The sequence below is a fragment of the Columba livia genome, chromosome 10, assembly GCF_036013475.1.
Source record: "Columba livia isolate bColLiv1 breed racing homer chromosome 10, bColLiv1.pat.W.v2, whole genome shotgun sequence".
NCBI classification, from domain to species: domain Eukaryota; kingdom Metazoa; phylum Chordata; class Aves; order Columbiformes; family Columbidae; genus Columba; species Columba livia.
Window position 1 is genome coordinate 8,106,071 of NC_088611.1, and position 24,477 is coordinate 8,130,547.

The 24,477-nt window shown below is 58.6% G+C and overlaps 3 protein-coding genes across 8 annotated transcripts in view; 2 read left to right on the plus strand and 1 right to left on the minus strand.

The window, feature by feature from the left end:
• Window positions 1-9,589, minus strand: part of RBM6 (RNA binding motif protein 6) — a 57,285-nt gene extending 47,696 nt beyond the window's left edge. Inside the window, exons 1-3 of one of the 2 annotated variants that reach the window (XM_065075274.1) lie at window positions 9,436-9,589; window positions 3,796-3,905; window positions 437-1,781 (exon numbers count right to left, since the gene is read on the minus strand). In XM_065075274.1, coding sequence (XP_064931346.1) covers window positions 437-1,781; window positions 3,796-3,839 — 1,389 coding nt within the window. In that variant the 5' untranslated portion in view covers window positions 3,840-3,905; window positions 9,436-9,589. Of the gene's footprint in view, window positions 1-436; window positions 2,006-3,795; window positions 3,906-9,435 lie in introns of both variants that reach the window. The other variant, XM_065075275.1, reaches the window with a different exon arrangement.
• Window positions 9,590-9,738: 149 nt separating this feature from the next.
• On the plus strand, window positions 9,739-14,807 carry MON1A (MON1 homolog A, secretory trafficking associated). 3 transcript variants are annotated; one of them, XM_065075276.1, is made up of 6 exons: window positions 9,739-9,962; window positions 10,901-11,042; window positions 11,300-11,767; window positions 11,982-12,747; window positions 12,841-12,988; window positions 13,456-14,807. In XM_065075276.1, the coding sequence occupies exons 2-6, from the start codon at window positions 10,916-10,918 to the stop codon at window positions 13,594-13,596; spliced, it is 1,650 nt and encodes a 549-aa protein (XP_064931348.1). In that variant the 5' UTR covers window positions 9,739-9,962; window positions 10,901-10,915; the 3' UTR covers window positions 13,597-14,807. The 3 variants fall into 3 exon arrangements, with proteins under 3 accessions (XP_064931348.1, XP_064931349.1, XP_021156727.1); XM_065075277.1 differs by lacking the exon at window positions 9,739-9,962 and adding an exon at window positions 9,984-10,210; XM_021301052.2 differs by lacking the exon at window positions 9,739-9,962 and adding an exon at window positions 10,231-10,815.
• Window positions 14,808-15,986: 1,179 nt separating this feature from the next.
• Window positions 15,987-24,477, plus strand: MST1R (macrophage stimulating 1 receptor). 3 transcript variants are annotated; one of them, XM_065075270.1, is made up of 21 exons: window positions 15,987-16,099; window positions 16,715-18,025; window positions 19,213-19,401; window positions 19,483-19,608; window positions 19,685-19,861; window positions 20,061-20,230; window positions 20,320-20,497; window positions 20,585-20,730; window positions 20,844-21,005; window positions 21,218-21,311; window positions 21,407-21,634; window positions 21,715-21,861; window positions 21,936-22,095; window positions 22,176-22,268; window positions 22,346-22,567; window positions 22,648-22,728; window positions 22,808-22,989; window positions 23,061-23,170; window positions 23,283-23,448; window positions 23,528-23,664; window positions 23,745-24,477. In XM_065075270.1, exons 2-21 carry the CDS (start codon window positions 16,781-16,783, stop codon window positions 24,016-24,018), a joined length of 4,287 nt encoding a protein of 1,428 aa, XP_064931342.1. In that variant the 5' UTR covers window positions 15,987-16,099; window positions 16,715-16,780; the 3' UTR covers window positions 24,019-24,477. The 3 variants fall into 3 exon arrangements, with proteins under 3 accessions (XP_064931342.1, XP_064931345.1, XP_064931344.1); XM_065075273.1 differs by having other exon boundaries at window positions 21,470-21,634; XM_065075272.1 differs by lacking the exon at window positions 15,987-16,099 and adding an exon at window positions 16,115-16,135.

A 24,477-nucleotide genomic window follows, 5' to 3' on the forward strand; every position in this document is an offset into this window, starting at 1 on the left:
TGTTACTATTACAAAACATGCATGAGAACAGCTGTACTGGTCTACACAGGTTCACTCAAGCCAGTAACTTCTCTCTGGTAGTGCTCATGGTACTAGTGCTCCTGGAGATGTCCAGGAGAAAATAAGATAGTAAGATCTTCTATATCCTACTTCCCCCCACACACTCCCTCTGCGTGGGCATTTTCAACTTGGGGACTTTCTGAACCAAAACTAGTTTTATGTATTTAGCAATATTCAATTGCTAAACTGCATTTCTCCTCAGAAGAATATATTTCTGAGATAGAAAATGTGCCCATTAAAACAACCTAAAGCATGAGGAAGGTGAATTAGGACAGAGCTGAAGTGATGGGATATGAATGGAAGACTCCTTCTCAGCTCCTTCAATTTTTTGGCCAACACACATTTAAAAGAAACATCAACTGACAAAACCACCTACCTGAAGGTTCTTATAGGGCCTAGAATCTTTGCTGGGTTTTCCTTCTGAAAAGGACTTGCCATGTTCATAATCAAAAATCTGATGCCCTGGCAGCCGGTGATCCACATCGCGATACTCGATGTTTCGGTAGTCGGTGTCTTGCCTTCCAAGGAAATCCAGGTCACCTTCACCCTTTAACCCAAGATCAGAATCGGATCCTTGCTGCTCCCCCCCAGAAAGCTGCTGCTGCTGCTGCTGTTGCTGCTTGTTAGCAAAGGTCTGAGGTTGCTCCTCTTGGTCCTGAAGAGCAGGAAGAGGTCCACAGCTATTTTGGAAATTGTGTGAAGCGTCGTCTTCAAGACCCAATCCGAGGGATTCCTCTTCTCTGGCTGGTGCTTCTGAATGTTGAAATTCCCCTTTTTGGCTACCAAAGGGAGTTCTATCTAGACCAAGTGCAGACTCCTCTCTCTTGCTGGTGCTTAAACCAGAGCCCTCTCTTTCTGCTGAAGGTACAGTAGATTGGTTGTGCCTAAAATCTACAAGGTTTTGATCCACAGGAGGCATTTCCCTATCTGAAAAGTCCATACGAGGAGCCACATCTCTGCTCCTAAAATCCTGATCAGACCGAGACCTGTGCCTATTTCTGAAGTCTGACGATGGTGCATTTCTGTTTCTGAAGTCCAAATCAGAGGTGCCCACACCCCTGAAGTCCAAATCAGGTACGTCCCTATTTTTGAAGTCTGAATAGGAATGCTCTCTGCCCCTGTAGTCTAACTCAGACACATCTCTTGCCCTGAAGTCCGCATGAGGTCCATCTCGACCTCTAAAGTCTAGATCAAAAGACCCCCTTCCCCTGAAGTCTGATGTTTCATCTCTGCCCCTGTAATCCATATTATGTGCTTCTCTATCCCTGTAGTTCATACGGAATGTCTCCCTGTTCCTGTAGTCCATGGAAGGAACATCCCCACCCCTGAACTCCATAGGCGGTCCTTCTCTCTCCCAGTAGTCTCCAGAGTACATATCCCTGCCCCTATACTCGGAAGAGGGGGGCTCCCTTCCTCTGAACTCCATCTGGGACTCATCTCTGCCCTGGAAGTCGGGTGGTGGGAAATCTCTGCCCCTGAAATCATGGTGCCCCTCCCCACCTCTGAAGTCACTACGTGGTCCATCTCTAGCTCCAAAGCTGAAAGAAGGTTCCTCTCTGTTGGCAAACTGAGGATTGAGGAGGCCTGTGAATGCCTGGATATCAAAAGGAAGTGATTCTCTGCCAGAGAAGTTGCCAGAGTGTCTTTCTTGAGCAAGACTATCAAGGGAAGGAGGATATTCCCTGTTCCACCCGGGAGCAAACCTTTCTTCTTGGCTCCCACTGTAGAAATAAAGACAGTATTATTCATAACGTGCTTAGAGTCTCAAATCTACACAGCAGCACATTCTTCTCTAAACTTTTATAGAGTTGTGTAACAGTCTAAGATCCGCAGAAGATATTGATGTTTGGCAGTTTAAGATGAGGCAGCATACGACAGATGTGAGAAAGTAAACTTGGGTGCTCCCATTTCAGCACAATTTCCAGAAGCACTCAACAGGGAATACCTGCAATATTAATGGGTTAATGATGGCAGCAATCCACATAGTCCTGCACTGCACACAGCTCTGCAGCTGTGCCAGGTTCCAGCAGCCGATGTGTGTGTGTGTGTTCATTAGCATCACCAGCACACACTTATGAGGAACCACTTGAGCTTAAGCTCTCCAGGCAGTATTAAACAGCTAACTTATCACACCATCCTGAGGCACACAAAAGCAGAGGTTACCAAATATGCTCTATTAACATACTGCAGAGACTCACTGATGCTTCCTTGTGCTGGAGTCTAGACTGGCAAAATGCTGCGAGCTGCCAGTTCAGGCTTTGTGGGTGCCCCACGGGAATATGCCAACAATCAACGGTCAAGATGACTCTGCGCTTGTGCCTCCAGACCGGCTGTCTGACACCAAGTTTACAACACTATAGCTCTGAGCTCTCCTGGTATCTGCCTAAGACCACTCAGGAAGAGGTTTTTTTCTCAAAACAGTTTCTCTAAATCCAGTGAGATTTTCTTTGAGATTGGAGCTACCTGATGTTTCATCTAAGCAAGGCTCCAATACATTTAAAAAAAATAGAATAATAAAACATCAATACATTTTAAAATAACACTGAATGCTACCCAAATCAGTGGACATTCCTTAGCAACTACAGCAAGTCATGTTCTTCTTCGAGTTTCACTACAGAATCACCAACAGAATGTAAGGTGACATTTGCACGGTTAATCAAACCATATACAGATTTCCTAAGCTACACTCCCGTTTCACCACCATATAGAAGAGTAATTAAAACTTGAATTAAGGTTAGAATTTCCCACCCAATACAGTAAAGAATGATGCAAATAAAATCCACTTAAAAATTAGTAGAACAGCACTACTGATATAATCACAAAACAATTACTCATCAATACCATTAAGACATGTTCTGGAGGAAATTGTTTTTCATAGCTCAAATGTTATCAGCTTTCTCAACAACTGGACAATTATTTTAAGTATTCTTATTGCAGAACCCTAAGGTATACCATGAGTAAGTACCTTTACCATGTTAATATTCAAATAACTGAGGTGGACACATGAGCAAAGGGTGAAAGAATTATGTACAACAGAGGAAAACCCTAGCTCCTGGTGCCTCCATTTGGTTTTGGTTTGTTTTTTATTTTTCATACCAAGAGCCCTCTTCCAAATACAGGGCCTACTAACAACCAGAAGAATCTAAACTATGAAAAATATCATGTTGTGCAGGTCCAGTTGCATATGACTCTTTAAAACAGTTCTAGTGACATTCAAAAATGTCTTATGAAGGTTATATGGTCTACTTAGCCTCATGGAGAGAATTAAACTCTTAAAAATTTTCATAAAATCCTGTGTGCAATGAAAGTGCCAGTATTCCTGAAGTTAAGGCAAGCACCACAGTTGAAGAGAATCAACATCACACTATTAGGTGCTTCTCTTCTAGGTCTTAACGGCACATAGCACCAAAACCCATACAGCATCTCATCGCCTTGGCTTACAACAGCTCCACTGGAAAAGGTGGTGTGGAGAAACAGAAATATTAAAACCAGCTGTTGCTAAAAAAAAAAGAAAAAAGGAAAAAAAAAAAAACTTCACAGAAACACAGAACATTACACTGTCACTTAACTTGTCTATTCTTTGGCAATCACACCAAGCTCCACAACTATCTCAGAGCTTTTACCAAAATAGTCTGCTTACAGGAGGCTGTGCAGAAACATCGACAAACAGAAAGTTCCTACAGCTTATTGTATTTAAGAATGTTGCTGAAAAAAACTATACATTCAAATGCTTACCGAAAAGACCCCATTCTGTTGCCTTGTCGATGGTCTCCCCACATTTTGATCTTGTCTGGTAGGCTTCCAGAAATGCCTAATTCACTCTAAGAACACCAAGACAGCACGATCTGTTGAATAAATAACATGGCAATAAGCCACAAGGCAAAGAACACATGTCATGTAAGAAAAACACCACCGGTTAGAAGAGGTGTGCATAACATCTGATCAGGATCCACAAATATACAAGACCACAGGCACAAACAAATTTAATTGCTGTGTTTCTCCACATTCAAATTTGCAAGTGTCAAACAACTTCTGAAATCAAACTGTCAATATGGGGGGCAAACAATTTGATATCTGCTTTGATTAACATAAAGCTTCCCAACACACTGTGCTGTCTGACACTATTCGGAGTGCAGACAGAAATGTGAGAACACCACAATCTATAAACAACAAAGACCATTGCTGAACAACAGTTCGCAATTAATGTTTAATCCAAACTATCTTTGCCAAAAGCTCTTTGCTGTTCAAGGAAACAATCACTCCTATTGGTCTGCTATGGTTACTCTGCCCTCAAAAGTCTACAGATAACAGAGCAGGCTTTGCCAATAAATCACTACAGGCACTGTCCCCCACCACTGCCCTCACCAAGCTGAGCACCTCAGGTAACATTTGCCTCAATAGACACATAAAATTTCATCCACTTCCTCCCACTAGCCAGGAACGTGCAGATTTCCTGTTGATTGCCGAAGCCAGGACTTGAAATGGGAAGTACTTCCATCTTCCCCCCTCCCCCCCGCCCCCCAAAAAAAAAAGAAAAAAAAAAGACTGCAGCAGAACTAGGGCACAATGAGGCAGGTACCAACCTGCTGGTCTCAAACCTGCCCTGGCTAACCTGGTTACAGTGGTTCAGGAGGGCAGCGGAGACACCAGACCGAGGTCAGGAGATCTTGCTACACAGCAGCTCAAATGAGGATTAAACTCACCGCAGCTGTTCGGTGGAACGGGAGACAGTACAGTCACCACCAAGCCTGGCTAGAGTAGCTAATCTCGAAGAATAGCATGCAAGATCCTTTTTCTTCTGCTTCCAAAGGTCAGCGCTGCCATACGGGCAGCAAGTCAACCGAGCAGGTTATGACATACACCAGGAAGTGACTCCACGGGTCACAGAATCATAGAGTCATAGAATCATAGAATTGCTTGAACTGGAAGGGACCTTCCAGGCTCATCCAGTCCAACCCCTGCCATGAGCAGGGCCATCTTCACCCAGCTCAGGTTGCTCAGAGCCCCATCCAGCCTGGCCTGGGATGTCTCCAGGGAAGGGGCATCCACCACCTCTCTGGGCAACCTGGGCCACTATTATATCACCCTCATTGTAAACAATTTCTTCCTCATGTCCAGCCTCAATCTCCTCTCTTTTAGTTTAAAACTATCGCTCCTTGTCCCATCGTTACAGGCCCTGCTAAAAAAGTCTGCCCCCATCTTTCTTTATCAGCCTCTTTTAAATACCAAAAGGCACAATAAAGTCTCCACGGAGCCTTCTCTTCTCAAGGCTGAACACCCCCAACTCTCTCAACCTGTCCTCCCAGCAGAGCTGTTCCCGCCTTGGATCACTTCTGTAGCTTCTCTGGCCCTTCTCCAACAGGTCCATGTCTGTCCTGTGCTGAGGACCCCAGAGCTGGATGCAGCTGCAGGGGGGTCTCACCAGAGTGGAGCAGAGCAGCAGAATCACCTCCTTCCACCTGCTGCCCACGCTCCTTGTGATGCAGCCCAAGATACAACTGCCCTTCTGGGCTGCATGCACACATGACAGCTCATGTCCAATCTCTCATCTTCTTGTACCCCCAAGTCCTTCTCCGCAGCCTGGATTGATACCCCGGGGGTTTCCCTGACCGAGGTGCGAGACCTTGCACTTGGCCTTGTTGAACCTCATGAGGTTCACATGACTCCACTTCTCGAGCTTGTACAGGTCCCTCTGGATGGCATCCTGTCCCTCAGGTGTGTTGACTGTACCACTCAGCTTGGTGTCACCTGCAAACTTGCTGAGGGTGCACTCAATCCCACTGTCTATGTCATTGATGAAGATGTTAAACAGTGCTGGTATGGACCCCTGAGGGACACCACTTGTCATCGGTGTCCATCCAGACATCGAGCCATTGACCATTACTCTCTGGATGTGACCATCCAGCCAGTTCCTCATCCATCAAACAGTCCACCCATCAAATCTATACCTCTCCAATTCAGAGAGAAGTATGTTGTAGGGGACTGTCCTGCACCAGCCAGTGCTCATGAGGAGGTTGGGGACAGTAAGGCCTGGCAGAGTGCTGGTGAGTGTGGGGGCTGATGAAGGCAACCAGTACAACAACCTGCTCATCCACTTGCCATAGGGACGTTTCTAAAGAAACAGGTTACCAGCTACTCAAGCCCGAGGGCCCTGGTCTGCTCACGTTTTACACGATTCTCAATGCAGCAAGAATGTCCATAGTTCCAAAGATTTCCTCCATAAGGAGTAGCATTTTTTTGGTCTTTCTCAGAGGTGAATCTGAGACAACTGACACTGCACTCTCCACAGAGAGGACAGGTGAGCAGAGATGGTTACAGCTGTCATCATTACAGGCGGCTGGCATCAGCCAGTCCTTTTATCTATGATCTTTTGTAGCCTGAAGACATCTAGAGCAGTGTTTCTTGGTGTTTCTTGTTCTTCCTTTTTTGATTTCTTCCCCCACTCAAGTTCTCATCAAGTCAACAAGCTTACCAATGCTTAAAAAAAAAAAAATCCCTTGCCAGCTGGGAATTGTTTGAACATAATATTCAAATTATCAGACAGGGAAAAAAATACTGTTGGGCTGAAATGAGGCCTAGTGTAGATCAGCTGAGCTGTGCAGCCACATCCATGAGGATGAGGTCACAGTTCAATAACACGGGCAGCAGCACTGGCTCCCACAGTCCCAGTTCAGCCGATATGATTTCCGCCCTCTGCTCTGCCACTGGCAAGGCATAATGTGTTAGTTGTGCCAGCTTGTGCTTTTTTGGGTCTGCACCATGGATGACCCCCCGAAAAGAGTTATATTTAACACAGGTTATTTCAGTGATACAGTTTGCTACACAGCCCCACAAAGCAGGGTAATAGCAAACTGCTGGATGGGGACGGAAACTTCTTGGACTGGCTTCCACCAACGCCAAGACCTCCCACACATAACACCCTGCCACAACCACTCTAAAAGGTGCACACTGCGCCCAGAGACCATCAGGATTCACCCTGCTGCTGCAGGCAGGTACAGTCGGCTCAGTTCCCACCTCTCTGCTCACAAGCAGACACCAGGAGACAGGTCAGTGTGAGTAAAGCTGTTTGCCAAAGACACACTAAGAGAGCCTGGGGCCAGGCCAACAGCAAAGTATGGCAAAAATCCACCCTCGGGTGTGAGGAACTGCACCAATTAGTCTTGCCACAGTTCAAATCACAACCACACATCTGAGGAAGATGGCACATAGGACGTTTCAACCACAGAACACACAACATGGTCCAGCTACTCACAGAGCCCAGATTTAGCGTTCTTTTAAGACAATAATTAGCTGTTAACAATTATACTGAATATTCAGGAGGGCTGAAAAGCATCTTGAAAGTATGGCATTTGATTTCCTTCCTCTCCCAGCTGCCTGTTTCCTGGTAACAAAGCCTTGGCTCCAGTGAAGGGACAGAAGGTGTCTCCAAGGAGGGGAAGCTCTTTGGTGGCCTTTGTCTCCCCGGTCACCAGTGGTCCCACAGCTCTCCCAGCAGACAGGAGAGTCTGATGCAGATCCAGACGCTCCCTGACAGTTACACCCTGACAGCAGACTTTTCTGCATCTCTTATTTCAATTTACATCTTATTACGGTTGAGTAACGGCATTGTACATCAGAAGCACGCAACTGAGCCAGACTAGGAAGCTGGCCTTCTTAAGGAATAATTAAAGATTTCTGGCAAGGGGCAGAGGGAGGAACACCAGCACAGACCTCCAGCACCTCCTCACTGACTTACACCCAACTTTGCACCTTGTTTTCCAAATCTGCGGGGAGACAGGATAAACTACTGACTGATTAGGCAAGGTGAAGTTTCAAAGAGATGCTATTTCCAGAAAAATACCCTGATACTTACAATTCCTCTTCAAACATATTTTGCCAAGGCTGCCAAACTTGGTATTTATAGACCAAGAGGAAATCAAACACAGAACTACAGACAAGACTATGCTCAAGGAACAGAGGAAATAATTTGTTGTGGAACAACTGGCGGTGTTCAGTAAAGTTTTTGTAAGGCTAAAGAAAGGAAAAAGCCTCTGTGAAATGCAAATATTGCAAGACGTAAAAATGTCACTGAAGTTCGACAGTGAAAGGAGAGAGAACCATTTTGGCTCTCCTGGGTATCAGGCTGCAGGTTTTCACTTAAAAGGGTATGTGTGCTTTTCAGCTGAATTATACTTTTAAAAAGATGTATTGGAAACAATTAGGTGAACTTCTAACACCCCCCCCATTACTATCCTGACCGTGCCTGTCCCAAAGGACTTCACGAGCGCATTCTCAACTCTCACACCACCAACACCCTGCTGGGACAGGGAAGGGGATTCAGCAGGATTTCCAAAATAATACCACACCAGCAACACCACCAACTCTTGTGGTGCCAGTTGTTTTAAAAAACAAAACAGAAGAGCTCACCGTTATTGCTCCCAGCAGTTCACAACCACAAAGTAACCAAGCCACGTCCTGTCTCCATCTGAGCCTTTATTTACAGTTCAAAATGCCATTCAGCCCCTCTTGGGGGTTACTGTCAGCTAATCAATCTCCAGCAACAACCCCCGTCACCTTCCTCTGCCTCCCAGTGTGAACCTGGACCACTTTTCATCCACCCCTTCTAAAAACACAAGTGTCCTGGGACACTTTTCACAGAAATGCATATAATATGGTATGAAAGATGCCCTAATGTTGACCAGGGCCTCACAATAACAGAGAGATACCCAGAAACACCACAGCCACTAACAATGGCACAAATGGCAGGTCCAGCGTTAGGCACCGCTGTGGGGACACCCCGGGGTACCCCCGGACCGGGCTGCCCGAGTCCGCACGCAGCCGCGGGGTCACGCCGGGGCACGGAGCCGGGACCTGCTACCGCAGCCGAGGGAGCCCCAGCTCGGACTGACCCCCGGCACGGGGAACCCCAAAGAGACGCCCCCCGATCCTGAGGAGCCCCACTGGGGGAGCCCCCGCCTCCTCTATCCCAGGCGGCCCCGAGGAAGGGCGCACCCCCCGCTCCTCTATCGCGGACAGCACCACGGTGACACTGCCACCCCGGGAGACCCTCAGGAGACGCCCCGCCTCTGTCCCCTCTGGCGGCGGGATCCCCCTTTGCCCCAGCGGACACCCCCGAGCCCCTGTTTCCCTATCCCAGGCGGCCTTACTAAGGACTCTGCTCCGCCTCGGCACCCCAGGAGACGCCCCCGCTCCGCTCCCGCACCCCGGGACACCCCCCCTCCGCCGTCTCACGCCAGGCCCCGCACCCGCGCGCCCCTCCCCCGGCCAAGCCCGCGAACCCCGCCCAGTTCCGCCACACCGGGAGGCCCCCAAACTCCCCGCCCACCGCGACCATCACAGCCGCCGCTGCCCCGGCGGGCCCGGGCCGCCCCTCACCTCCGCCGCCGTCGCAGCCGCGGCCTCCGCACCAGGCCCAGCGCACCCACAGCGAGACACCGGAACTTCCGCCCCCCTGCGCCCCCGCGGGGCACTCTGGGAAGCGGAGTCCCGCCCCGCCGCACTAGCACTACCACTCCCGCCATGCCCCACGCGGCAGGGCTGTGGGCGGACTCCATCTCCCAGCATGCTCCGCGCGGCCCGAGCGGCCTGCCGGGAGCTGTAGTCGCGAAGGGGCGGGGCAGCGGCCGCGGGGCGCGCGTCCTGCCTACAGCTCCCATGATGCCGCGGGGCGGGGCCCGACCTTGCGGCGGTGGGGCCAGGCCCGGGCAGGCCGCGGGGGCGGATCCCGTCGCGCCGGTGCCGCGATGCCGGGGGTGCCGCGGCGGAAGGTGTTTGCCCGCCGCCGGTGTCCTTCCCCCCGCCTCGTCTAGGCCGTGCTGGGGGCTGCCGGGCGGCCTCTGCCGCAGCTGCGCCCGCCGCGCTGCCCGCCCGGGCCTCCGGTGCCGACGGGAGGAGCCGCGCAGGTCGGTCCCGGTGCGGGGGAGTGCGGGGCGGTCCCTGGCCTGGCACTTCCCCGGCGCACCGGCAGCGGTGGCCCTCCAGGCGGGAGCGGGGCCGGGGCAGGCCCCGCACCGTGCCGCGGGGGTCCCGGGGAGACCCCGGCCCGCGGGGGCAGCGGTGCGGCCGGAGGGGCCGCGGCCCTGACCTGCAGCCCAGCGTCCTCCGGGGCTGCCGGGGGCTGCAGGCTTTGGGGGTGTGTCCAGCCCACCAGGTGCGGCGTTCCCGGCTGGGGCCGGGGGTGTCACAGCCAAGCCGGGGCTCTCCGGCCCGCCCGATGTCGCGCTCTGGGGGGCTCCGGCAGCGCCGCAGCGCGGGGTCCCGGCCCAGCCGCCCTCCTGCTCCGCTGCGTGCGTGTGTTCGCCGCGGGGCAGGGAGGAGGCGCGGGCCGGCGGCACGGGCGGGTGTGCCCCAGGGCTGACCCGGGGGGCAGGGGCTTGAGAGGGCATCGTGCGCCCGGGGAGCTGTGCCAGCGGAGCGGCTGTGGCCTCGGGAGGAGCGTCACCAGCCTGAGCTCATCTCGGCCACCTAATCCAGGCCAAGGAGTGCCATAAAACCCGCCCTGTGCAAATAAGAGGCCTCTGGGACCGAGCAGGGCCGGCTCCCTTCCCCCTCCCTGCCAGGAGGGAGCCTGAGTGGCTTTCCCAGCGCTCAGGGGAAATTGGGGCCAAGCCTGGATGAAGGTGCTGGGGCTGGGGAGCTGGAAGGAGCCGGGGCCGCAGGAGGAAGGAAATCCTGCTGGATTAGAGTGGCTTTCCTGACATCTAAACAGAGCTCAGTGCTGCCTGCTGAGCCAGCAGGAGTGGGCCGAGGGTGCTGGTGAGGCCCCACTTGAGAGTGGAGCATTTCGGGGCCTGTTTTGTGGGTGAGAGCGCAGAGGGGTGACGCTGTGGGTGACACGCAGGTCCTGCCCTGAGGAATGGCTGCAGATGTCCAGAAGAAGAAAAGCTGGGAAGTGCCCAACGGGTCCCTGGCGCCGGGAGACGGGCAGCATGCGGAGCGGTCCGAGAGCCCCACGCCGGGGCTGGCACAGGGGACAGAGCCAGGTACGGGGCAGAGCTCGACGTGGGTGTGAAACCAGTTCTCGTTGTGTAGGATGGGCCCTCCACAGCCCCACAGGCAGGGGGAGATGGGCCCCCTGGCAACTCCCCACCAGCAAAACCTGCACCCCTGGGTGCCGTGGGATGGGGAGGGAAGGCCAGCACCCTCCCTGCAACCCCCTATCGCTTTTGTGTCGTCTGCCCGCTCGCTACCTCAGCGTGGGGGACAAGTAGACAGACACTGCATGGTCCATTGTCTGCAGGGGCAGGCCAAGAGGGAGCCATGTTCGTGCACACCCGTTCCTATGAGGACTTGACAAGTCCCGAGGACGGGGCAGCCACAGTGCGGAGCCCAGAGGAGGGGCGGGGGGAGCCAGCCGAGCCCAGCAGCATGGAGCAGATCAGCAAGGACTTCAGCGAGCTGAGCACACAGCTGACGGGCATGGCCCTTGACCTGGAGGAGGAGATGAGGCCGAGCAAGGAGGGGAAGCTGGAGCCGTCCCCGCAGACCACCCGCCGCGACTCGGTACTGTCCAGCAAGGAGGAGGAAGACGTGACCATGGATGCCTGGCGCATGCACAGGAAGCACGTCTTTGTGCTGAGCGAGGCGGGCAAGCCCGTGTACTCTCGCTATGGCTCTGAGGAGGCCCTCTCCAGCACCATGGGCGTCATGATGGCCCTGGTGTCCTTCCTGGAGGCTGAGAAAAATGCCATCCGGTCCATCCATGCAGGTACCACCCTGGGCGGGGAGTGGGACAGGGGTTTGTCACAACTTTCCCAGCTGTGCCTCTGGCACCGTGGGCCACATTAGCTGTCCCCAGGGGCAAATTGGTTACTGGGGCGAGGGGGGGGAGTGGGACGCTGTAGTCTGGCTCTGTCTTGCAGCCCTGGCGAGCCAGGCTTAGCTGTCTGTCCCCGGCCCCCTGGGGACTCCCTCCCGAGCAGATGGCTACAAGGTGGTCTTTGTGCGGAGGAGCCCTCTGGTGCTGGTGGCAGTGGCACGGACCCGGCAGTCGGAGCAGGAGATCGCCCACGAGCTACTCTACATCTACTACCAGATCCTGAGCCTGCTCACCTGGACCCAGCTCAACCACATCTTCCAGCAGAAGCAGAACTACGACCTGCGCAGGCTCCTGGCTGGCTCAGAGCGCATCACCGACAACCTGCTGGACCTCATGGCCCATGACCCCAGCTTCCTCATGGGCGCTGTGCGCTGCCTGCCCCTGGCAGCCAGTGTCCGGGATGCTGTCAGCACCAGCCTCCAGCAGGCCAAGGCCAAGAGCCTGGTCTTCTCCATCCTCCTGTCAGGGAACCAGCTGGTGTCTCTTGTGAGGAAGAAGGATCAGTTTCTCCACCCCATTGACCTCCACCTGCTCTTCAACCTCATCAGCTCTTCTTCCTCCTTCCGGGAGGGTGAAGCCTGGACTCCCATTTGCCTCCCCAAGTTCAACTCCAGCGGCTTCTTCCATGCCCACATCTCCTACCTAGAGCAGGATATGGACCTGTGCCTCCTACTGGTCTCCACCGACCGTGAGGACTTCTTCACCGTCTCCGACTGTAAGCGGCGCTTCCAGGAGCGCCTGCGGCGGCGGGGTGTGCACCACGCTCTGCAGGATGCCCTGCGCACCCCATTCTACAGCGTCGCCCAGGTGGGCATCCCCGACCTCCGGCACTTCATCTACAAGTCCAAGAGCTCTGGACTCTTCACCAGGTGAGGCCCTAGGGGAAGCATTGGGGGTGTGGGACAAGTCTTCTCCGTGAACGCCCTTCTCCCGGGGGCTAACAGGGTGCTGTGTTCCTGCAGCCCCGAGATTGAGGCACCCTACGTGCGGGAGGAGGAGAAGGAAAGGCTCCTGGGGCTCTACCAGTACCTTCATAGCCGGGCTCACAACTCTTCACGGCCCCTGAAGAACATCTACTTCACGGGCCCCAGGGAGAACCTCCTGGCGTGGGTAAGGGCTGTGTGCAGGGTGTGGGTGAGCCCAGCTTCTCCAGTCCTGCATGGTGGAGTGAGGGGGTGGTGACACAACACACCATCAGCTCCATGGTCCCTATGGTTACCCCAGCCCATGTGTGGTCCTTTGGGGGTCAGCCTGTCACTGTGTACCTCTGTGCCAGGGAGGGAGGGGCAAGGGCAGCAGCTGGGACCGGTGAGCTCTGTCACTGCGGGCTCTGCCATGTGCTGTTGTGAACTCCCTCATGCCATGGAGAAAACCCACTGTGGGTGCAAACCATGGGGTTTGGTCCTCCCACTTCTGAGCAAATGAGGCGCCACCCATATAGGGTACCCTGCTGCCACCCCGTGTCCCTGCACTGGAGCCCCTGTGCCTGCTTCCCATTCCTGTGAGGGGAAGATGCAGAGCCAACCCCAAGTGAGGCACAGACATGTGCCCAGCAGGTAGCCTGTTTTTTCACGCAGGTAACCAGCGCCTTTGAGCTCTACATATGCTACAGTCCCCTGGGGACCAAGGCCGGCGCCATCAGTGCTGTCAACAAGCTCATGAAGTGGATCCGCAAGGAGGAAGACAGACTCTTCATCCTCACACCCCAGACATACTGACAGATGTTGCCCAGGGCATGGTGCCAGCCAGGGGAGCCCCTGCGGTGCCGGGGTGCCTGTCCCCCAGAAAAGCTTGGGCCATGAGTCCAGGGGAGAGGGCATGGTGGGACCCCAGAGCTTGGGGAAACCCACCCATGGGACTGTCCAACCTGGATGTTAGAGCCAGAGCGCACAGCTGCTTGAGAAAGGGGTGAGCAGGACTTTCATCCGCAGGCAATGCCCCTCTCTGGGGGGGCTGCCCTTCCTCTGTGGCCCCTGGCCCCATTCCTCCTTATGGATGTCATGGAGCAGGGCTCCTGGTACCTCGGGTTGCTGGAGGGCAGCTGAGCCCCTGGGCCTGGCACCCTCCTCTCTGCTGTCCTGGGGCTGTAATGAGGGTGGGTGTCCCTGGGGAAATGTGGCAGCACTCAGGGGACCCCTATGCTGCTGTCCCTGCAGGTGGTGGGTGATACCAGCCAAGTGGGGGACAGGGCTGGCCCAGGGAATGCACTGCTCCTCTCCCTGCCCTGGGGGAGCCAGAGCCCCAAGTGCCAGGCAGCCCCTGGCAGTCCCACAGCTGTCCCCAGCAGGTTCCATTCCCTTGGCATCTGTGTGAGCCTGGACCCTTCCCGCCGTGACCTAGGGACACTGGCAGGCAGGGTGGCAGGTCAGCCTGCCCTGGCCAGGGCAGCGGCGTCCTGCTTCCTCCCCCACAAGCACAGAGCAGCCCCAGAGAGGCTTGGAGTACCAGGGTGCTCATCGTGGTGCTTGTGGGCTCAGTGCTAGCTCCCGGGCAGTGGACCCTACAGGGTCAGCTCAAGCACTGCCCCCTGGACAGCCCCCCGGCATGGGGTGCTGGTGAACCCCAGCCCGAGGAGGGTCTTCCCCTTGATGCAGGGGCACCTGCCCCCAAACCCAGCCCCTTGAGCCAGCTGCGCTGAGCTTGCTGCATGGGGCCACCTCCTCACCAGCCGTCCCCAGGCACCGGTGTGGGGCTGAGCACCCATGAATGCTGCTGCACACCAGGCATGGCCTGACCCCGTCTTTTGGGGCTGCCTGATTGGTGCTGGGATGGGTGTTCAAGGAGGGGCAAAGCCACCGGGGTGGCACCGAGACACCGAGGGAGATGGGAAGGACCCGTCAGGGCTAGTGCAGGGACTATTCTCCTGTATTTATGCTCCTGCCAGAGTGTAATTGCTTGTCTTTGCTCATAAACATTATCTGGACCCTAAGCCAAGTATTTGTCACATTCATGAGTGTGTGCTGGGGCGGGGGGGGGTACAAATGGCCACGGTGGTAGGGAAGTTTGGTCCAAGTTTGGATACAGTGCAGTCCAGCCCTGGGGACCCGCTGGATGCCAGAAAAGCTGCCGAGGAGCGGCGCAAGGCAGCCAGGACTGTGCTGGAGGTGCTGGTGGGAGGATGGGAGCGGTGAACACCCCGGGATGGGCTGGCCAGAGCCAGCTCATGTCGAAACTGAGCAGGAGCTGTGCAGCCAGAGGAAGGAGCTATTGGGTAAGGCCAGCATAACCACCAGGCCTTGCACAATGCGGAGGCGGGAGCCTGGGAGCGCTGAGCCTGCCCAGGTGGTGAGGGCAGGGGAGCCCGTTTTCAGCATGTTCAGCCCCTTCTGGGACCAAAGTCCCCCCCAGCAGATTGAGGCGGTGCCCTGCTCAGCTGGAGAAGTCCATGTGCACAGCCTGAGGGCAGCAAGGCGCTTGGAGGGCAAATCTGTGCAGCACATCCAGATGTAAAACATCTTCCTGCATCTGTGGGCACAGCAGTGCTGCCACCTCCCACCACTGCCCTTGATTTGGGGAAAGGGACATGGGGCAAAGAATGGACACAACCGAAATAGCCCCCATGCTCTGCTGGCAAAGCTGTGGCTGCCCTAGCCCTGCTCTTGTCCCCCAGCTGGAGCCCCCCAAGCTGAACCCACTGCACTCCCCTGGAAGGTCACCCCACCGGCCTGGGAGTCACAAGCACAGTGCCAGCACAGGCAGCTTCGGGGAAGCGGTGATTTCGGGGAAGTAGAGATTTCATATGCCAGGGTGTCGACAGCCCCTGCTGCCAGTGTCAGACGGGCCAACCGGTGCCAATGTGCCTGGGCCCTGCATGAATCCTGGGATGCTGGCAGCCACCTCCCAGGCACGGGGACCCTCTGACAGCCTGGCAGAGGCTGTGCTGGGCCTCAGAGGCAGTGTGCCAGCCCTACACCACGGACCCCGGTTCTCACCTGTGTCTCTCTGGGGGATCGTGCCCACCCAAGCTTGTCCCCCGTGGTGTCCAGTGACCCTCTGGGAACCTCGGGACCGCGTGGCTCCCCCTGTGCCCCCCGGGCTCCTTGTGTCCCCCAGCACCCCCGGGGTGGGAGTGCCGGTGCCGGCCCTCGGGGAGCCCCGCACGGCCCGGCCGCCCGCCCCGTCCCACCCCGCCCCGCCCCGTCCTGCCTCGGCGGCTCCGGCCCGGCCCCGCTCCGCCCCGGCACTGCACGGCACGGCCCGGCACGGCCCGGCAGCGCCCAGGTGAGCTCCCGACACGGCACGGCCCGGGTCGGAACGGTACCGGATGGGACAGAGCGGGACGGGGCGGCCTCGGGGATGGGCGGGCGGGGCAGCCGGAACCGCCGGGCACCCCGGCTGGGGAGCGCTCCCGACTCCGGTGAGCTCGGGGGTCGGCGCCCGGCCCCGCGGTACAGCGGGGCTCCTGTCCCTGGGGACTGACAGGGAATTTGTCCCAGCCCCGCGGGACTGCCTTGTCCCCATTGCTGACCCGAGGGGCTGGATGGGTCCCTGTCCCCGTCCTGGCTCCAGGGGGCCCTCGGGGTCCTTGTCCCCATTCTCGTCCCCTGGAGGGGTCTTGGTGGGTTCGTGTGGGGCAGGGAAGCCCCAGGAGAACGGGTGAGGGTACCTGGGAGGTGGCGTCTGGTGGGATTTGTCCCCCCGCTGCAGGCAGTCTGGCTTCGCCTCTCATTTGCAGTTTGAGAAGAGCTTTGGTGTAGTCTCTCTGCCCCCAGCAGCACCCACTGTGGTCTGGCCCCAGGGGTCTCTGGCACCCCCAGCCCCACACACAGCTCTAGCACTGCCCCAGGTCCTCACCCCTCTGCAGCAGGTAAACCTCTTTCTCCTCTATTTTGGCAGATGCAATGGTGACCCATCCTCTGTGTGTCCCGACCCTGCTCAGAGCTGAGCACCATCAATAACACCATGCTGGTGGCACTGTGCAGCATGGGGCTGCTGTGCCACATGTGCCTCTTGCTGGCGCTTGCCCTGGCCCCACTGGGCGCCAGTGCCTGGCAGTGTCCCCGCATCCCCTACAGCTCCACCAGGAACTTCTCCATCCCCTATGTGCTGCCTGGCCTCGATGCTGGCAGCCTTGTGCAGAATGTTGCCGTCTTTGCTGACTCCACTGGTCCAGCTGCTGTCTTTGTGGCCATCCGCAACCGCATCCTGCTGGCCAACCCCGAGATGCGGCTCCTTTCCATCCTCATCACCGGCCCAGTGGGCAGCACTGAGTGCCAGATCTGCCGCCTGTGTCCAGCTGTCACAGATGGCCCTGAGGACACAGACAACGTCCTGCTGCTGCTGGACCCGTTGGAGCCGTGGCTGTACAGCTGCGGCACGTCACGGCATGGCCTGTGCTACCAGCACCAGCTGGAGGTGCGTGATGGCGAGGTGGCCATCGCAACCACGCACTGCCTGTACTCAGCCACGGGCAACAGACCCATGTCCTGCCCTGACTGCGTGGCCAGCCCCCTGGGGACTAGTGCCACTGTGGTGGCCACCTCCTACGCCTCTTTCTTCTACCTCGGCTCCACCATAAACAGCAGCGTGGCAGCACGGTACAGTCCGCAGTCAGTGTCTGTCCGCAGGCTGAAGGGCACTTTGGATGGCTTTTCGGATGACTTCCAGTGGCTGACGGTGCTGCCACGCTACCAGGACAATTACACCATCCACTATGTGCACTCCTTTACTGACGGGGACCACGTCTACTTCTTGACGGTACAGCCGGAGCGGCTGGGCTCTGCGGCATACCACACACGATTGGCACGGCTCAGTACCCACGAGCATGACCTCCGCCGCTACCGCGAGCTTGTCCTCGACTGCCGCTTCGAGTCCAAGCGCCGCCGGCGGCGGCGGCACAGCGGAGAGGGGGACACAGAGCACGACATCGCCTACAACGTGCTGCAGGCTGCCCATGCCACCCGCCCCGGTGCGCGCCTGGCCCGCGACCTTGGCATCAATGACACCGACACAGTGCTTTTTGGAGCCTTCGCCGAGAGCTGGCCAGAGAGCCGGCTGCCGCGGGAGAACTCAGCCGTCTGCGCCTTCCCGCTCCGCCTGCTTGCCCAGGCCATAGAGGAGGGCATGGAGAAGTGCTGCGGCACTGGACACCCAGCACTGCTGCGTGGGCTCAGCTTCTTCCAGCCAGTGGAGTATTGCCCGCACAACGTGAGTCCTGCACCCCGGGGGGCTGTGGGTCTGCTGGGAGGTAGGGAGGTGGGTCTGGGATGCCAGGAAGCACTGGTAAAGTGACCAGGGCTGGGCTGGGCAGGGGGAGAGCAGCATCACCTAGATGTGAGTCAGCCCCACCAGCTGCCCACCGCCCATCACAGGGGCCACCACACTGAGGAGGCAGGGTGCTGGTGGGGATCTAGCCACGGTCCCCAACCCGGGCACCCAGCCCTCATAGCCAGGTGCTGCAGACACATGTCCTGGCACTTGAGTGCACTGCCACTTGCCACACACCCTCCCCTCAGTGTGGTTTCCCGCAGAGCACCAGCTCCAGCCCCTGCAGTGACTGTCCCCAGCGCCAGGTTGTTGATGGCCACCCACTTCAGCTTGTTTAGGTGCATGGGGGGGACAGGGAAGCCACAGGGCCTTGATGCTCCTTGGGCTGGGGTGTGTGGGGTGCCCGACCACTCCTGCCTTGCCTCCCGGGCTCCAGGGCCACTGCCGCCTTCTCTGGGTAAATAAACCGCAGGCGGAAGTGCAATTAGTCACCAGGGTTTCTTGCCAGCCACAGCTGTGGGGCAGGAACGCTGAGTTCCAGGAACAAGCCCCAGCATGGCCAAGATGGGGATGGGTGGGCACCCTGAAAGGGCCCCCTCTGCAGGCAGGGACCCGCCAAGTACTGTGACACGAGTTTCGGCATTCTCAGCCAGGCATGGAGTGAGGTGCAGCTCAACCCCCTCCACTCCCCACGCTGGAGCAGACAGCTCACTGCCGCTGACTCACACTGCTGGCAGGGGCAGCCGGGAGGGGACCCCGGTCCCGTGCATCAATGAGTGGCCAGTGGGGACCCCCCAGTGCCTGATGACCCCCTTCATCTCCAGCCCCCCTGCCAAGCCCTGGGGAAAGAGAGGGCTGGCTTTGGGGTGCTGGCCCTGCAGTGCTGGCACCATTAACCACATCCAGATGGGATGGGAGGGGAGGACAGGATCTGACGCCACGCAGGGGCTGTGGGAGGGGCTGCAGATGTGTTTTTTCCCCAAAAAATTTTGTAGCCTGAAGAGGAGTTTGGGCAATTGGCACTCCCCAAAATACCTTGTGGCTGTAGCTGGTGCCCACCTGCAGGGGCGTGGGGGGTCAGGGTGACAGTGCTGGTTGCAAGATGCTAACCCTGTGCTCCACTGCAGGTGAACCTCTCGGCACCAGTGACCAACACCAGCTGCTGGGACCAGCCCACCCTTGTCCCTGCCGCCTCCCATAAGGTGGACCTGTTCAACGGGCACCTGGCTGGTGTTCTCCTCACCTCCATCTTCGTCACCGCCCTGGGGGATGTCACTGTTGCCCACCTGGGCACAGCAGAGGGACGCGTCTTCCAGGTGGGGTGAGGGCCCAGGTGGGATGAGGGGCTCCCAGCAGGGCAGGGGGTGTGCTCAGCCCCTGTCTCTGCTCCACTGCAGATGGTGCTCCAGCGCTCCAGCTCCTACCTCCTCACCTTGGCCAACTTCTCCCTGGGGGAGCCGGGGCCAGTACGGGGTGCCCTGGGGCTGCAGGGCCACTCGCTGTTCTTCACTGCCGGCACCAAGGTGAGTGAGGGGACCAGGGGCTGCAGAGCAGGTGCTGAGCTCCATGTGCCCACTCCTCTCTGCTCTCCATCCTCAGGTGTGGCAGCTGAATGTCACCGGCCCTGGGTGCCGCCACTTCTCCACATGTCAGCGCTGCCTGCGGGCTGAGCGCTTCATGGGCTGCGGCTGGTGTGGGGACAGGGATGGCTGCACCCGCCACCACGAGTGTGCCGGCCCCTGGGTCCAGGATAGCTGTCCCCCCGTCCTCACTGACGTAGGTCTCCGCCGACATCCCCCTGCGCCCCACTTCACCTGGGCACTCGGGTGGGGAGGGAGATGGCAAATGGGGTGGCACGTCGTGGTACCTTTGCTCCATCTGGACACCCCACTCCATGGGATGGGTGTTGCACCCTCTAGGAAATGGGATTTCTGGGCTTCTGGGGCTCAGGGCAATGCAGGTGCCTCTCCCGCAGTTCCACCCCAGGAGTGCCCCACTGCGGGGCCGGACACGGGTGACACTCTGTGGCATGACCTTCCACTCCCACTGGGACCCCGACCCTCACCGCAGCCCCCCCACCACCTACCAGGTGGCGGTGGGGCAGCGAGGCTGTGCCGTGCTGCTGGAGGAGAGCAGGAGCCACAGGTGCGCCACAGTACTGGGAGAGAATGGCGGCTTAGGGGGGTCCAGGGCTGCCCCCTGGCCAGGGGCTGACCCCCATCTCTGCCCCACAGACCCCTGCCCGCCTCCCACCACAAGGACTTTGTGGATGTGCTGGTGTGTGAGCTGGAGCCGGGGGGGCCAGCAGCGGTGGGGGGCCCGGTGGATGTAGTGCTCACAGTGGAGGAACCTGCCAGACCCTCTGCTTTCCACGTCCATGGCTCCACAACCCTCAGCGGCTTTGTCTTCGTGGTACGGCCCCGTGACCATGGTCACCCTGGTAGGATTTTAGGTGGGGGGTGTTGGCTCACTCACCACTCAAACCCCATCTCTGCCCAGGAGCCCACCATCAGGACCCTACACCCCCCATTTGGCCCCCAAGGGGGTGGCACTTACCTCTCACTCCATGGCACCAACCTCTTGGCGGGGAGCAGCTGGCGGGTGATGGTCAACGGCTCTGAATGTCCACTGGCTTGGGAGCCCAGGTATGGCCCGGTCCTGCTGCTGCCAGGCACAGCAGTGTCACTGGCACAGGGACAGGCATGGGGACCCCCTGCAGTCCTGCTGTCCTCTCCAGCCACGGCTGCTGTGTCCCCAGGCAGGGTGATGGGGCGATCCGGTGCGTGGCTCCTGCTGCTGGTGGCCTGGGCACAGCCTGGGTGGCCCTGTGGATCGATGGGGAGGAGTTCCCAGCCCCTCTGCTCTTCCAGTACCGTCCCAACCCCTCCGTGTCGGCCATCACCCCCAGCTGCAGCTTTGAGTGAGTGCATGAGGTCCCTTCCCCAGGGGCAGATGGCCCCAGCCTCCACCCCATCCTGGCCGGGCTGGATGAGGTGCTGGAGACCACATGCACCCCATGGGCCATGTTAACCTTGGGGGCCACATGCACCCCAAGGACCATGTGCACCCTGGGGACCACGTGCACCCTGAGGGCCATGTGCACCCCAGTGCCCTGATCCCTGCCCGCCATAGGGGCTCGATGCTGACCATCATTGGCACCCACCTGGACTCTGTGTATAGCACCAAGATCCGCTTTGAAGCCAATGGTGTGAGGACCAAAGCTACAGTAAGCACTGGGAAAGGAGGCTGTTACCCCCTGGCCCTGCCTGCCCCATCCGTGGGCACTGTGCTGTGCCAGTGCCAGCATCCCCCTGCCCGCAGGAGTGTAAGGGCCCGCGGGCACCGGAGCAGCTGCTGTGCCGCAGCCCAGCCTTCCCCTTTGAGACCAAGGTGGAGACGGCGCTGGGGAACCTGAGTGTGCTACTGGATGGTGTCACCAGCCCCTGGCTCTTCCGCCTGCGCTACTACCCCAAGCCCAAGGTCTATCCCTTCGAGAAGGAGGACAGGCGCCTCCGCCTCAAGCCTGGAGATGATGAGATCGAGGTGCATGTATGTGGGGCAGAGGGGAGAGCCAGGGTGGGGGGTTCCACTGCCAGGACCCCCGGGCTGAGGGCACTGTGTCTGGGCAGCAATTGGGGCTGGACACCGTGGCCGCCTGCATGAACATCACCATGACAGTGGGCGGCCAGCACTGCCACCCCAATGTCCTGAAGAACGAGGTGACGTGCCGCCTGCCCCGTGAGCTGCGCCTGCGCCCAGCTGGGGCGCCTGTGGAGGTAGGCACCACCTGGGTGGGCACCCCCATCCCAGTGTCCCCCACTCCATCCCCGCTGAGCCCCTGCTCCCCCAGATCTGCGTGAACAGTGCATGCGAGGCGCTGGGCTGGGTGCTGCCCCCTGCTGCCTCTCTGGACCTGGCCGCCAGCCTGGCCCTGGGCACCAGCATCACCTTCCTGCTCTGCTGCGTCCTGGCCGCCGTGCTGCTCCGCTGGCGCTGGAGCAAGAGGAGGGGTGAGTGCCGTGCTCACCGGGCAGCCCCCTGCCCCTCACCCACCCCCCACCACTCTCCACCCACCCCATGCTGCCCCCAGGGACGGAGAACCTGGAGTTGCTGGTGCAGCCCGGCCGCAGTGACCCCCCCACCACCACCCAGCGCCCTGGTGTTGACTACAGAGAGGTGCTGGGTAAGTGAGTGTCATTGGTGGGTAGGGGGTGATGGGTGCCTGCCCAGCCCTCACCATCCCTCTGCCTGTCCTGGCAGTACTGCCCACGGCAGGCAGTCCCGGACCGGTGAGGCCGCAGGCACGCTTTGCTGGCGCTGGCGCCGGTGCCAGTGTGGCAGGTGGTGGCTCCCCCATGCCCCTGCTCAGGGTCACATCCTGCTGCCTGGAGGACCTGCGGCCAGAGCTGCTGGAGGAGGTGAAGGACATCCTCATCCCTGAGGAGCAGCTTGTCACCCACCGCCACCAGGTCATCGGCAAAGGTGATGCTGCACCCCGATTTGGTTGTTGCATCACCTACTCACCATGTGTGGTGCCAACTTCATGCTGCCTGTCCCTGCAGGGCACTTTGGCAGCGTCTACCATGGCACCTACACGGACCCGCTGCTGGGGAACCTCCACTGTGCCATCAAGTCCCTGCACCGTGAGTAGCATCTGCTCCAGTTGCACGGTTCCGTGACACAGCACGGCAGCGGGATGCCCCATGGCTTGGCTCTTGGCAGGCATCACGGATGTGGAGGAGGTGGAGGAGTTCCTGCGTGAGGGCATCCTCATGAAGAGCTTCCACCACCCGCACGTGCTCTCGCTGCTGGGGATCTGCCTACCGCGCCATGGACTGCCACTCGTCGTCCTGCCCTACATGCGCCATGGGGACCTGCGCCACTTCATCCGTGCAGAGGAGCGGGTAGGGGGGTACCTATAGGGAGGGGGGTGGTGGAGGCCAGGGTCACCCCACTGACTGCTCCCACCCTGCAGAGCCCCACGGTGAAGGACCTCATCGGCTTCGGGCTGCAGGTGGCCCTGGGCATGGAGTACCTGGCCCAGAAGAAGTTTGTGCATCGGGACCTGGCAGCCAGGAACTGCATGTGAGTGCGGCCATGCCTGCTGGACCCCACTGTGGGGTCACCCTGTGGGCCCCGGGGTGGCCATGGCGGATGCTGCCTGCTGGCTCCCTTCCCCCAAAACACTGTCCCACAGGCTGGATGAGACACTGACAGTGAAGGTGGCTGACTTCGGCCTGGCACGGGACGTGTTCGGCAAGGAGTACTACAGCGTCCGGCGTCACCGCCATGCCAAGCTGCCTGTCAAGTGGATGGCTTTGGAGAGCCTCCAGACCCAGAAATTCACCACCAAGTCGGACGTGGTACTCACGACCCCCAATCCTATCCTCTGTCCCCCATCTCCATCCTGCCTGCCCCCCATGGCAGCTCTCTGTTTGGCAGTGGTCCTTCGGGGTGCTCATGTGGGAGCTGCTGACACGAGGGGCTCCGCCATACCCCGAGGTGGACCCCTACGACATGGCCCGGTACCTGCTGCGAGGGCGACGTCTGCCACAGCCCCACCACTGTCCCCACACACTGTGAGTGAGGCTGGGGTGTGGGCAGGGTGGTGGTGGGGGGTCTTGGCGGGCTGCTGGCGCTGATGGGGTTGTCGGGGCAGGTATGGGGTGCTGCTGAGCTGCTGGGCGCCGGCACCTGAGGAGAGGCCATCCTTCGCGGGGCTGGTGGGCGAGCTGGAGCGTGTCCTGGCCACACTGGAGGGCGAGCACTATGTCAACCTGGCTGTCACCTACGTCAACCTGGACCGTGGCCCCCCGTTTCCCCCGGCCCCTCCGGGCCAGCTGCCTGATGGTGAGGATGAGGATAATGAGGAGGATGAGGAGGAGGAAGATGAGGAGGAGGAAGAAGAGGAGAAGGACCCAGCCGTGTGCTGATGGGGTGCCCTGCACCATGGAGACTCCCAGGCCCCCATACACCGTAAGGGCACCCGCTCAGGAGGGATGCGAGATGCAGCTAGGTGCTATGGGGCATCCTCTCTATGGGAGGCGCTGGGTGCAGTGGGTGCTGGCTCACACCCGGACCCGGTGGGTGCTCACCAGGCTCAGTCCCACACCTGTGGGGTGCCGTGGGGCTCCGTCCTGCCCTGGCTGGGTGCTGGGTGGCTCAGCCCCACAGCAGTGAGGCGGTGCCATGGGTTCTGGGGCTCAGCCCTGCAGCAGCTGGATGCTGGGGGCCCCAAGCCCAGCCCCACACCAGTGAGGCTGTGCTGTGGTGCACTGGCTCAGCCCCAGCAGGTGCTGGGCAGGGACATGGCCCACCCAGGGATCCTGTGGCCTTTCCAGCCCCTTGTCTGTTCAAATTGCTCATTAAAAATGATTTATATTTTTTCCTGG

Bases quoted from the DNA above. Each gene is read 5' to 3' on its own strand.
- MON1A (XM_065075276.1), top strand. From the start codon at position 10,916: ATGGCTGCAGATGTCCAGAAGAAGAAAAGCTGGGAAGTGCCCAACGGG. The intron at 11,043-11,299 runs GTACGGGGCAGA...CATTGTCTGCAG, and splicing joins GGCACAGGGGACAGAGCCAG to GGGCAGGCCAAGAGGGAGCC. The intron at 12,748-12,840 runs GTGAGGCCCTAG...GTGTTCCTGCAG, and splicing joins AGCTCTGGACTCTTCACCAG to CCCCGAGATTGAGGCACCCT.
- MST1R (XM_065075270.1), top strand. From the start codon at position 16,781: ATGCTGGTGGCACTGTGCAGCATGGGGCTGCTGTGCCACATGTGCCTC. The intron at 21,006-21,217 runs GTGAGTGCATGA...TGCCCGCCATAG, and splicing joins ACCCCCAGCTGCAGCTTTGA to GGGCTCGATGCTGACCATCA. The intron at 22,990-23,060 runs GTAGGGGGGTAC...CCCACCCTGCAG, and splicing joins TCATCCGTGCAGAGGAGCGG to AGCCCCACGGTGAAGGACCT.